This window comes from Nomascus leucogenys, chromosome 15, assembly GCF_006542625.1.
Source record: "Nomascus leucogenys isolate Asia chromosome 15, Asia_NLE_v1, whole genome shotgun sequence".
NCBI lineage: Eukaryota > Metazoa > Chordata > Mammalia > Primates > Hylobatidae > Nomascus > Nomascus leucogenys.
Window position 1 is genome coordinate 61,192,260 of NC_044395.1, and position 12,442 is coordinate 61,204,701.

At 55.7% G+C, this 12,442-nt stretch overlaps 1 protein-coding gene across 2 annotated transcripts; it reads right to left on the bottom strand.

Moving 5' to 3' along the window:
* Positions 1-758: 758 nt before the first annotated feature.
* SERPINH1 (serpin family H member 1) lies at positions 759-11,405 on the bottom strand. Of its 2 annotated transcripts, XM_003254701.3 has the most exons (6): positions 11,196-11,396; positions 9,744-9,787; positions 6,549-7,204; positions 4,691-4,789; positions 4,347-4,579; positions 759-1,765 (listed from the first exon to the last, which is right to left on the bottom strand). In XM_003254701.3, exons 3-6 carry the CDS (start codon positions 7,168-7,170, stop codon positions 1,463-1,465), a joined length of 1,257 nt encoding a protein of 418 aa, XP_003254749.1. In that variant the 5' UTR covers positions 7,171-7,204; positions 9,744-9,787; positions 11,196-11,396; the 3' UTR covers positions 759-1,462. The 2 variants fall into 2 exon arrangements, with proteins under 2 accessions (XP_003254749.1, XP_003254748.1); XM_003254700.4 differs by lacking the exon at positions 9,744-9,787 and having other exon boundaries at positions 11,196-11,405.
* Positions 11,406-12,442: the final 1,037 nt, after the last annotated feature.

The window sequence follows — 12,442 nt, forward strand, 5'->3', positions numbered from 1 at the left end:
GCAGAGATGGGCCTCCAGCCCAATATCCTCTGCTCCTCTGCCTCCCTGGCCACTGGCTCCGTCCTGTGCATCCCTCACTCCCTAAGGTACGGTGTCAGGAGCCCTAAGGACCATAAGGCATCCAACCGGAGGACTGTGTCAAAAGGGACTGTGTTGGGTGCCTCCTCCTCCCCTGCTACAAATCCAACACTTCGGGCCACCTAAGGGCAAGGATCCCCACAATGTCCTTCCAAAGCCCAGCCCAAAGCCAGGCAACTTACTAAATGTGTGCCTGAGTTTGTACCTGTGGCCCTGGATGTAGTATGAGGTCAGCTTGCAAGGAAAGGCTAGGGGAGCTGGGCATAGTGGCTCATGCCCATAGCCCTCTCTGTAGTCCCAGCTACTCAGAAGGCTGAGGAAGGAGGTTCGCTGAAGCCCAGGAGTTTGAGTCCAGCCTGGGCAACATAGCAAGACCCACATCTTAAAAAAAAGGGTAAAGAAAGAAAGAAAGGCAAAGAGGCTGAAGACTGGCTCCAGGTCCAGTGCTCTCATTCAGGTCCTGCAGCTGCAACTTCTCCAGGGCTGCCAGAGCCAGAACCATTTCCTGGGTCAGCATGGAATGCACCTGCCACTTGGCACTGTCTGCACAGTGATCTGCCAGCATTCCAGGGCCTGATATGAGCCATCAGTAGCGAGTCTGCCTTAGCAGGAGACCTTGTCCCCTGGGAAGAATGGTGTAAGAATCTCCTGATCCAATCTTCTTCCACGCTCCAAGAAAATTTCATTGGAAAAGTTTTATTGAAAAAAAAAAATTGTACAAATAAGTTCTTGGATTGATAGCAACAAAGGCTCATGTTCCCCCTTCCCTCCCTATCTTTGAAGAACTAAAAAAGGAAGAAACAAAACAAAAAGTTCATCCCCACAACGCCAGACACGATGCTTCTTGACCAGAGTCTGCCCAGAAGCCCCTCCTGGGAGCTCCTTCTCGATCCGCCTCACTGCGGCCAGGTCATTCTGGGAGTGCCTGGTCCCAGGGGCTGCAGCACCTAGTTTTATAGTTGGGAGAGGTTGGGATAGAGCTGGGGAGGCGGCTGAGGTGTTTTAGTGTCAGGAGAAGAGAGCTGGCTGACCTCCCTAGCTCAATTTGGTCTCACAGGTGAGAAGGTACCTGGCTATAAATATGAATACTGATTGAGGCAGGCTTGATCTGGGACTTTGAGGGCAGGCAGGATGACTATGGCCCAGGTCCCACAGGATGTGGAGTTTCCGGGCTCAGCATCATGGTATCTGGGGCCCATGTCCAAGTGGAGTGAATTCTAGCTGGGAAGGTCCGCTCGGCACACGGGAACCCTGGTCTGTTTTTCCACCCCCACCCCACGGAGTATCCAAGGCTGGTACCTCACCTCCCCCCCAACCCCAATAGCACCCATGTGTCTCAGGAGCCTTTGGCTGCCTCCTGCCATCTTGTGTGCACCCTGAGGCCCTACAACTCGTCTCGCATCTTGTCACCCTTAGGCCGGACCAGGCGCCCAATGAATAGCAGGGAGCCGCTTTGGGTGTCCCGCACTAGGAAGATGAAGGGGTGGTCGGCGTAGAACAGCTTGGGGCTGCGCAGCTCCTCGCGCCCGTAGATGTCCTGGTCAAAGGGGTTGCCATCTGTGTCCAACTCAAAGGCGGTGGCGTGGAACACGCTGGCCAGGTACAGGTCCTTCTTGCCTGACATGCGTGACAAGTCGGCCTTGTTCTTGTCAATGGCCTCAGTCAGGCCCAGCCCAGCCAGGTGTTTCTGTGGGAACAAGGAGGTGTGCCAGGTGAGGCCATGGCATGCCAGGCTCCTCCACCCTCAAACCCTCCACCCCATACTACCCTGACTGCTCCTCAGAGAGGAGAGAACCACTCCCCGGCCACCTTCTGTATGCCAGGCATGGCACTGGCACTTCAAATCACAGCTTTCTCAATTCTCACTGCAACTCTACAAGGGCTTCTAATCACCACTTCACAGATGAGGAAGCTGAGACTCAGAAAAACAAGTGAGAACGTATCCCAGCACTGCCCAGCTGCAGTTCAGGGACAGGCAGCATGGGCACCACCTAGGAGCTTATCTCAAATGCTCATGTCCTGACCCCAGCCCAGACCCCCCTGAATCGGAATCTCTGGGAGTGGGCATGGATTCCTTTTCACAAACGCCCCAAGTGCTTTCTTAGCATACTCAAGTTTGAGAAAGACTGATCTAAGGACAACTATGTCCACATCACTCTGGGGCTGAAAACCTGTCCAGAGTGATAGGATGCCTGGAATTTGCTTCAGAATAATCGGATGCAGAGGGGGAATGAGTGGGTATAGATGGATCACTATTGGCCATGAGCTGACAATGCTTGAAGCTGGGCGATAGACACTTGAGGTTTCATTACACTAATCTACTTTTATTTTTCCAATGTTTGATAGTAAAAAGTTAAAACACATACACACACACATCTTTCCATGGCCCTGCACAGCTCTTGGAAGCCAACCATAGCTCTTTAACATATGACCTGTGCCTCCGTGGCAGCCTCCAGCCACATCCCTTGGCACGCCCCACCCCACTCTCCAGACAGCCTCACAGAACAGCTTATATCCTGGATGGCCATCCTGTCTCCCATTAGGGCTCTTTAGAAACCATTTCTTTCAGGAAGCCTTCCTGAGCCCACAGGATGAGTGGTGCCTCCCTGGACCTTCCTGTTATCAGTCTGGTGCTGCCTGTCTCTCCCACCTGGCTTGGAGCTCCCTGAGGGCGGGGCCCATGTCCAGCGCTCTCCCTGGCTCTCAATGCAGGAGAGAGGACAGTAAACGGCTGTGGGCTGAGCGAATGGCAGCATCCAGGGTCCAGGATTCTGCAAGATAACCTCCACCTCCCTGGCAAGGCCACATAGGAACTAGGCCTGAGGTCCTGAGACTCGGGGGGTCCTGAGACAGGCATTCGAGGTGGGCCCAGCTCTTCCCACCCCGATGACCTCGCACACGTCATCCGCCTCAAATTTCCCCTCAATCTATCCCATGAACTGGGGGGTGGGGTCTCCACTGAGGGTTCCAGGAAGACACCAGAGGAACAAGGGGAGAAGGGGGTGGGACAACAGCCACTGGAGAAGGGGCTGGGGAAGGATCAGGGCCAGGACTGGGAGGGAGACAGTGACCCCTCTCCAGGAACTCCCAGGGTCTACAGCACAGACCAGTACGAGTTCCACTTGTCCCTGGTTTGGAGCCTAAGCCCCACTTCATCTCCAGCTTTATCTCTCTAAGCTCTCCGGGCAGCAAGTCTGGATCGATTCTGCAGGTGAAAACCATTTGTGGCATCCAAGGAAAGAATGACATGAAAGTTTCCTTTTTTGGGTAAGTCAAAAATATCTCTCAATTGACAAAAAGGCCGCTATTACGTTTTTACCTTGAGGTCTAATTGCAACTCCACCACTTATGAGCCTGGGGAATCTTAGGGAGTCATTGCTTCTCTCTGAGCCTCTGCCCACCACCCAGGGTGGTTGCAAGGGAGAATCTGGAGAATGTGTGTTAAGTTTCTGGCCATCCTAGATGACCCATAGCTACCAGTCTGATTATTGCATGGTAGATAATCCTCCAGCTTAAACAATCTATAACTGGGGGCACTTCAGACCTCAGAGGCAGTGCAGTGACTGAGGGTTAGCTCTGGTGCAAGATGTCTGAATTACTAGCTGTGTGACTTTGCACAGGTTACCTAACCTTTCTGAGCCTCAGTTTCCTCATCTCTAAGATGAAACTTACAGTCCTACCTAATAAAGTTGTTTTGAGGATTAAAAGAGTTTAATATGTATAAAGGCTGGGCACGGTGGCTCACACCTGTAATCCCAGCACTTTGGGAGGCCGAGGCAGGAGGATCACTTGATGTCAGGAGTTCGAGACCAGCCTGGCCAACATGGTGAAATCCTGTCTCTATTAAAAATACAAAAATGAGCTGGGGGTGGTGGCACATGCCTGTAATCCCAGCTACTCGGGAGGCTGAGGCAGGAGAATCGCTTGAACCTGGGAGGTGGAGGTTGCAGTGAGCCGAGATGGCACCATTGCACTCCAGCCTGGGCAACAGAGTGAGACTCCATCTCAAAATAATAATACGTATAAAGTGCTTAGAAGAACGCCTAGCATACAGGAAGTGTTCCGTTTTATTTAGCTGCTGGTATTATCATCATCTTCCCAAGGGCAGGGCCCACACTTTCTGCCCCAGCTTCCCCCATCACAGAGCCCAGCACTGCCTGGACATCCAGGGGGTCTTGGGACAGACCTGCTGAATTGGTGAGTGGGCCCCCCAAGCACCTCCCCCTGGCTCCAAGCCCTGCAGGCCCCCAGGCTGGGCCACCCCTTACCTGTAGGTCATGGGTCACCTCCACCACACCCTTGGGCAAGGAGATGGCAACAGCCTTCTTCTGCATCTTCCCCATCCAGATCTTCAGCTGCTCTTTCGTTAGCAGCTTTTCAAGGCGCTCAAGAGGCTCCACGTGATGGGGCATGAGGATGATGAGGCTGGAGAGCTTGTGGGCCAGGGGCATCTCCACAATTTGCAGCTTTTCCTTCTCGTCGTCATAGTAGTTGTAGAGGCCTGGGAGAGGAGTGGAAAGGACACTGGGCATCCTGTGTGCAGGGGTGGGTCAGACCCCAACTACCCTTGGACCCCCACCCTCCTTGACACCCTGCTCCTCACAGCACCTACCTGTCCGGTGCATCATCATGACACCCACGGTATAGGACCGAGTTACCATGAAGCCACGGTTGTCCACCATCTTATGGTGGAATTTCTCATCCCAGTGTGCTGTAGTTGGGGCAAAACACAGGGTCAGAGACACATGGCTGCCCCCAGACACAATCACAGCCCACAGCCACCCCCAGCTGCAGACCCTTGATTTATCCTTGACACAGGTCTTTGCTCCATTCTTCAGGGCCCAGCTGTAGAGCACCCAGCCCACAGAATCTATGTTCCCAGCTTTGGGAAGGGGTCTTGGCCCCAGGACATGCCATCTGAGGATGTGGCTCCCTATAGTCAGTGCCTGCTGCTCCCATATGATAAAGAATTAATTCCACCCTCAGCTCAGCCACCTCTATGGCCACCCCCAGCTCTGGCACTTGTCAGATATTTTGGAAACATGCTCTGAGGTGGGCTTTCTACCCTACCTGGTACCTGAGGGACAGCTGTGCCCTGGGCAGGGAGTGCCCCATGACCACCCTTAATTTTTTTTTATCTTTTTCTTTTTGAGACAAGGTCTGTCCCACTCCATCCTACAGCTGGAGTGCAGTGGTGCAATCACGACACACTGCAGTCTTGAATTCCCCGGCTCCAGCGATCCTCCCCCCTCAGCCTCCAGAGTAGCTGGGACTACCAGCAGGCGCCACCACGCCTGGCTAATTTTTTGTAGACAAGGGGTTTCGCCATCTTACCCAGGCTGGTCTCGAATTCCTGGGCTCATGTGATCCACCCACCTTGGCCTCCCAAAGTGCCAGGATTACAGGCATGAGCTACTGTGCTTGGCCCACCCTTCATTTTCCTCTGCAAGTTCTGTCTCCATGACCAGAAAATAACAACAAAAAATGTCTGAGAGTGGCCTGAACTCTGCCCTTGCTCACAGCCAGACCTGTGTTCCAATCCAAGCTCAGCCACTGACTCGGGGAGACCTCAGCTCTCCTAGCTTGGCCTCATTTGTAAAACGAGGGTTACTTCATTCTCACAGCAAACTGTGAGAATAGTGTTGTCTATGTAGGTACTCAAAAATGTTTATTAACCCTACATCTAATCTTCAACTGAAGACAGAGGTATCCGGGCCTGAGGCGTGGCTCTGCTTCCTCCTTGCTGAGCCTCAGTTTCCTCACTGTGAAATGAAGGTAACACTGCCTGCCCCCAAGGTTGCTTTAAGGATTCTGGGTCTTGGCCAGATGTGGTGGCTCGCACCTGTAATCCCAGCACTTTGGGAGGCCGAGGCGGGCAGATCACTTGAGGCCAGGAGTTTGAGACCAGCCTGGCCAACATGGCGAAACCCCATCTCTACTAAAAATACAAAAATTAGCTGGGTGTGGTGGTAGGGACCTATAATCCCAGCTACTCGGGAGGCTGAGGCAGGAGAATTGCTTGAACCCAGGAGGCCAAGGCTGCAGTGAGCTGAGATCGTGCCATTGCACTCCAGCCTGGGTGACAGAGTGAGACTCCATCTCAAAATAAAAATAATTTAAAAAAAAGGATTTGGGTTCTTTCTCTAGCTCACTACTGAGGCAGAATGGATTATTAAATTTTATTCATTCCAAGATATACAAGGACGAGCACTTTGACGAAATTCGATCGGAATACATTTCATGGAGTCCCTATGGGGCCTCCGCTCCCTGAACCATTCCTTTACACACTGCTACCTGCCTCTGAATCTAGTTTCCAGTCTGCACAAAAAGCTGAGTGACAGTCCTGCCTCCCTGGGTTGTCACAGCATAAATGAGAGGCAGTGAAAAATGGAGCACATGGAATGTCGTCCTAACTCTTGTAGGGGGTCCTGGGAGGAGGAGGAGGACCCCTGAACGTGCCCCCGACTCACGCTTGAAGAACATGGCGTTGACGAGCAGGGCGCCGTCCGTGCGCTCCACGTCCTTGGTGACCTCGGGCAGCTTGCCGTCGGTGGTCTGCGCGGCCCACTCGTTGATGGACTGCAGCGCGCTGCGCTTGTCGCGGAAATTGATCTTGGAGTGCTCGCAGTTGTAGTGCTGCTTGCTGCTGCGCACGAAGTCATCAGCGAAGCTCACTGAGCTGGGTCCGTACAGTCGGCTGCCCAGCTTCCAGGTCACGTTGCGCGCCGTGGAGTTGCTAAGTGAACGCAGCAGCTCGCCCAGGCCGGCGTGCACCTCCTCGTCGCGCAGCTGCTCGGCGCTCAGCACTGCCTTGGCCTGCGACGCCGTGGTCGCCTTGCCGCCCAGCGACACGAGTCCCAGCGACGAGGCCACCACCACGGGTGACACCAGGATGTTCTCCACTGCCTGGTCCTTGGCCATGGCCTGGTACAAGCTGAAGGCCAGGCCGGCGCTGCGCTCGGCAAGCGTGGCCGCCTTGGGGCTCAACTTCTCCGCGGTGCCAGGAGCTGCTGCGGCTGCAGGTTTCTTCACCTCGGCGGCCAGGGCAGCCGCCAGGAGGCAGAAGGCGCTGAGGAGCAGGAGGGAGCGCATGGCCGGGAGGTGGTTTGCGTGCACCACGGTGGGCCTGTGAGGATTGCACAGACAGGGTGGTCTTGAAGCCCAAGGCCTTCCTCCCCAACAACCACCCCCAGCCCTCTGGCTGCCACAAGTCCCCTGGAGATGGGGGCAAGAGAGCCCACAGTCCAGGAATCCCAGACCTGACTCAGAGCTGCCAGCCTCTCAGAGGCCTCTGTGACCTCCCTACTCAAAGAAGCATTCCCAGCAAATCACCACCAGACCACCTTATTGATTTCCTGCATTGGCCAGCCAACACTTCCACTTATTTGTGTGTTTATTTCATATCTATTTCTGCTCCTAAGTAGGCTGTGGCCTCCAGGACAGAAAAGCTAGCCAGTCTGGTTGCCACTATATCTCCCGTGCCTAGTACACAGTAGGCCTCAGCTCTTCCTGAACGAAGGTAAAACAGGGTCACTTGGCAAGACCTGGGGTCCTCATCAGTTTATAGAGTGGTCAGCCCTGATCTCACATAACCCTGGGGGCCCTTTTCCAGTGAGAAAAAGCAGCAGCTGAGCTGAGAATCTGCAGGAAACCCAGATGCCTGGGCAAGGGATGAGGGACAGAGCTGGAGGGCTGCCCCGCCCCCATGCCTTTCATTCTGCTCTGGGATGTTAATGAGTCACCAGTTGGATCACTCATTAAATGGGGAGCCCAGATGCTCCACTCTGCTGCCCCAAGGGTGACCCCGAGAGAGTGTGTGTGTCCTGTGTCCACATAGCCTCAGTCTCCCTTTTCCAAGCTGAAGGGTCCAGGTCTCCATGCCCACAGCTTCTGTCTGGGCAGGAACTTGGAATGCCCATCTACCCACAGTGCTCCCAGTGCGGATGGGAAATCCCCAGGACAAAAGCTCCTAGGGGACCGACTCCTTTGAAGACTCGGTGGGGCTGGGGAGGAGGCTTCCTGACATAGCACAAGGACAGGATACTAGGGAAAAGGGTGAGTCACGCACAGCTCGATAGAGCAGTGACCCCCTCCCCCATCACCAGCAGCTGGCCAGATGTGCACTCAGCCTTCAAGGAAGCTGGAGCCACGTCAAATTCCATTCTGCCCTCCCATCTGACAGCCACTGCCACACAGGCCATCTGCTCCACGGCTTCACGGTTGCCCTCAGGCCTCCTCCCCAAGCCCCAGCAGTAGCAGTGGCCCCCAGGACAAGCCCCAGTCCCCTCTCTGGGGCCTCCAATTGGGACAGTCTCTGTTCCTGGGATACTTCCACACTCCCTCTCTCCCTTCAGGCTATTATCCTCCTCTACGTCATGCAACAGCACAGGAGAGATGACAGGGCAAAGGGAAGGATAGAAGGAATCCTGGTGGAGGCTGTGATCCCACTGCTCTGGTAGATCCCAACTTGTAGTCATCCTTGAAGAAGACCGAACATTTGAGATCCTGGTGGAAGACCCTCAGGACTCTGGCTGCCTGGGGACCACTGTATTTCTGGGAAGATTCTACTGCTTCCATCCCAAAAACCTGGACAGGCTCCCCATCTCCTGGGACTGCCACCCTCCTCGGAGCCTTGAAGATGCAGTATAAGAGAAGCAAAGGGTCCAAGGGGAGGGAGGTGGGGAGAGGAGGGAAGGCCCAGAGATCTAAAAATGTCTGGAAGGAGCGGGGAGATCTGAGTCTCACCCTAAAATGAAGGGGGTATCTTGGGGCCTATAATAAACCCCAAGACACCTCCCTCCCAGCCCTGGCTCCTTCCCTGCCAGAACTGGAGCCTCAAAGGCAGAGCAACCATATAATTTATTGCACAAACAAGGACACTTCTAAGAGTAAAATGGGCACTACTAATTATTATGCCAGGACAATAGGCATAGGGCCACCCTACTCAAAAGCCACCTCTGATCCAGACCAGTGATGCTGGTGCTCAGACCGCAGCAGAGGACACCAGCCTGCCTTCCCTGAGGAGGCAGCTGAAGAGCCGCTCCCAGTCATGCCACGTGGCAGGTACCATCTTGACAGCCCCCACCCCCACCAGCCAGAACCTCAAAGGACTGGGAGGGGCTTCTCAAGCAAGCTACAAATAACTGGTTTGGGATTCCTCAGGCAGCCCGCTAGGCCCACAGCAGCTTAGCGCCTGCTCCTGGTGGTGACGTGGCAGGCAGGAGGCTGAACTATCTCCACCGGCCGGCAGAGGGGGGCTTCCAGCCTGGGAAGCCGGCCTGATTCAGGTCCCAGGGGGTGCCACGTATTTGCCAGGGGACTCCAGGAGCCTTCTTGGCCTTAGTTCCCTTCCCATCCGCACATGGATCTCTGAAGGGAGATGCGCTACTGGGGAGAAGGGCAGCCCCACTGAACCCAGCAGCAGGAACGGGGGAAGGCAAGTTACTGCAAGCAGGCCAGCCTCCCACAGCCCAGCCCATCTTGCCACAGAGAAATGCCAGCCCTCAGGCCAAGGTTAGCTGAGTTACAGTCCCACAAAGAAAATACAAGATCACCTAGCCAGGGCTGTGCCCACAGCTAGCCGGACTGAGCAGGGTCTGGAAGGGAAGGGGAGGAGATGATGGGGGCCACCAGAGGGTCCCAAACACTTGAGAGGTCTAAAGTACCTGGAAACTGCCTCAGAGGGAGGTCAATGCCTGCCTTTTTCATTCTGAAAGAAAACAGAAGAGTGAAGAGGGCGGGAGCCAGCAGAGGAGAGATGGTGAGGAGGCCCCTGGTGCCGAGGGCACAACCAGTCCCCGATCTACAGGGACCTTGGAGGTCAACCACCTCACTGTACAATGGGAGAAACGAGGCCAAGGCAGGGGGTCACCCCAGGTCCCTCGGGATAAACAGGAGTCTGCCTTCCCAGCACAGGGATCCTTCCTCACAGAAGCACAGAGCCCCTCCTGAGGGCTGCATTCGGTGTCCTGTTACACAGCCAGTACAAAAAAAATCTCTGCTGGGAGTCCCGGTGACAGAGGAGACAAAGGAGAGGACGGGAAGGGGGGATGGGTACATGAACCATCTGAAGACAGGAGGGTGTGGGCCCGGCCAGAATTCCGGAGAACCAAAGCCCCCTCATTTTCCCCAGGCCTCCATCCGGGCCCTACAGCCCAGAGGGACCAGCCGGAAACAAGGAAGAGGAGGGGCTGAGACTCTGGGCCAGTCTGGAAGTGCATTCATTCTCCTTCCTGCTCTCCAGCCACCTCAGGAATGTCTCTAAGCTGGGGGGCAGGGAACTCCAGCCTCTGGAAGTTAGACCCTGCAGTTTAAACCCTGCAGTTACTCCAAGAACCCTGTGGCAGTAGACAGAAGACTCAAATCCTTCTAGTCAGCCCCTTAATCCCCAGAGCAGAGCAGACCCTGCTGACCCCCACTCCCTTTTTCGGAGGGTAGGGAGCCTCGCTGGCCAAGTCTTTCCTTTGGCTGCCATCATCTAGGCTGCAAGCTGCTGATCAGAAATTGAGCCACTGTCGCCCACTTCTACCAGAGCACACGGACCCCAGGAGTCGAGACGATTTCACCTCCTTTCCCACCACCGTACTACCTTCAGGAGGCTCAGATTCCCTCAGCAAGCCTGTGAGGAGGCTGGGCCACCAATCACTGCTGCCCCTGAGCCTCAACCCCAGAACGGAAGTGACCTGGAACTGCGAGGCCGGCCTGTCCTCCCTACCCTTGCGGGAAGAGGCACCAGACCCATCTCCTTCCTCCTGTTTCTTTCCGCAGAGGCCCTGCTCTGCGCCCCCAGCCCCCTATACACAGCACCTAGTCTCGTATCTGCCACCACCGCCTTCTAGGGGTCCCTGCACTTTTTCCCAGTCCTCCGAGTACACGGACTCCCACCCCGGCTCGGATCTCCGCCCTAGCCCTCAGCTGGCTCCATCACTGGCTAACCCTGGGCTCTCGATTCCAAACCCTCCAGCGGCCCCCAAAGTGCCGAGGACTCCAGTTTGCAGGCTCTGGCTCGGCCCCCAACGCTTCGCAGAGTCCCCTCGCCCCTCTCACTCCCTCACGCACCCCCAGATTGCTCGGCGCTCCCCCGGGCCGCACGCACGCAGGCGTCTCCCGCCCCTCACCTGGGTCGGGCTGGGCTGGCGCCGGGACGTGACTGTCGCTCTCAAGCCGCGACACGATTCTACTCTTAGCCCGCTCCCTTGCTCCCGGGATCTATATATGGCAGTCCCCACCCCCTCCTGCCCGTCCCGAGAAACTTCTGGAAAGTTGGAAACGCTTCCGGAGGGCGCCCCAGCTCCGCCAAAAAAAGCCAAAGACCTCCCTCAAATCCTCCCCGGCCCCCGGCCCCTCCCTCTGCCGGCGCCTCCCGGCCCCTGGGTCCTACTGCCTCCCTCGGCGGCCCGGGCTGCGGGGCTCCGGGAGTCCCCACGGGGACCAGCGTGTCCTTCAGGGTGCGAGCCTCCTCCCATCCCCAGGCTCTCTGCACAAGCTAGCCCACTCCGAATCGCACATTCTTTCAGGCGCCCCTTTCCCCGCAGGGGCTCTGCCCCAAGCAGAGCCATCTCCCCTTCTCCTCGCTCTCCCCCATTTTCAAGCTGAAACATAATTGAGTCCTGTGCACCCCTCTCCCTTTCAGGGGAGACGTTCAGGCTTCTGAAGGCAGTGCCCTTCTCCATGCTTGTACATTCAAAAAACCTCAACCTCAGAGATGGTCAGAGGGAGACGGAGCAGACCAGACCCGGTACCTGCCCGGCACCCGTAAAGTTCAAGTTTTGGAGTAATAGAGGCAGAGATGCCTGGGGAACTTCAGGTGGTCTGGCTGGGCTTGGAGGAGTGCACAGGAAGGAAAACCTGGCTCTCCACTGAGCAAGGTGCTGTGTGACCCTAAGCAGGTTACTTTCACTTTCTGGGCCTCTGTTCCCTTGGTTGTGAAATGTGGTTCTAAGGCATCCCTTACTTTTGTCCCCCCTCCCTCCCTTCCTCAATCCTTGTCACCCCTGGCTCTCTCCCTATTGCATCCCCTCCCTGTTTGGGTCCCCTCCCACAGGCCTCAGGTCTCACTGTCAATTCCTACTCCACCCTCGCAAACTGATAGCTCCTTGACCTCCGAGTTACCCTAGGGTATTCATTACTGTTCTAGGTGCTGAGGACACAGCTGAGAGCTGAACAAAGTCCTTGCCCTGTGCGATGTCCATCTGCGGGGTATGTACGTGTTAGTAGGGAATTCAGTGAGGCAGATTATTTAGGAAACCCTAAATAATCTGGGCGACAGTGGCTCAATTTCTGATCAGCAGCTTGCAGCCTGGATGATGGCAGCCAAAGGAAAGACTTGGCCAGCGAGGCCGCCTGCCCTCCGAAAAGTCCTCTT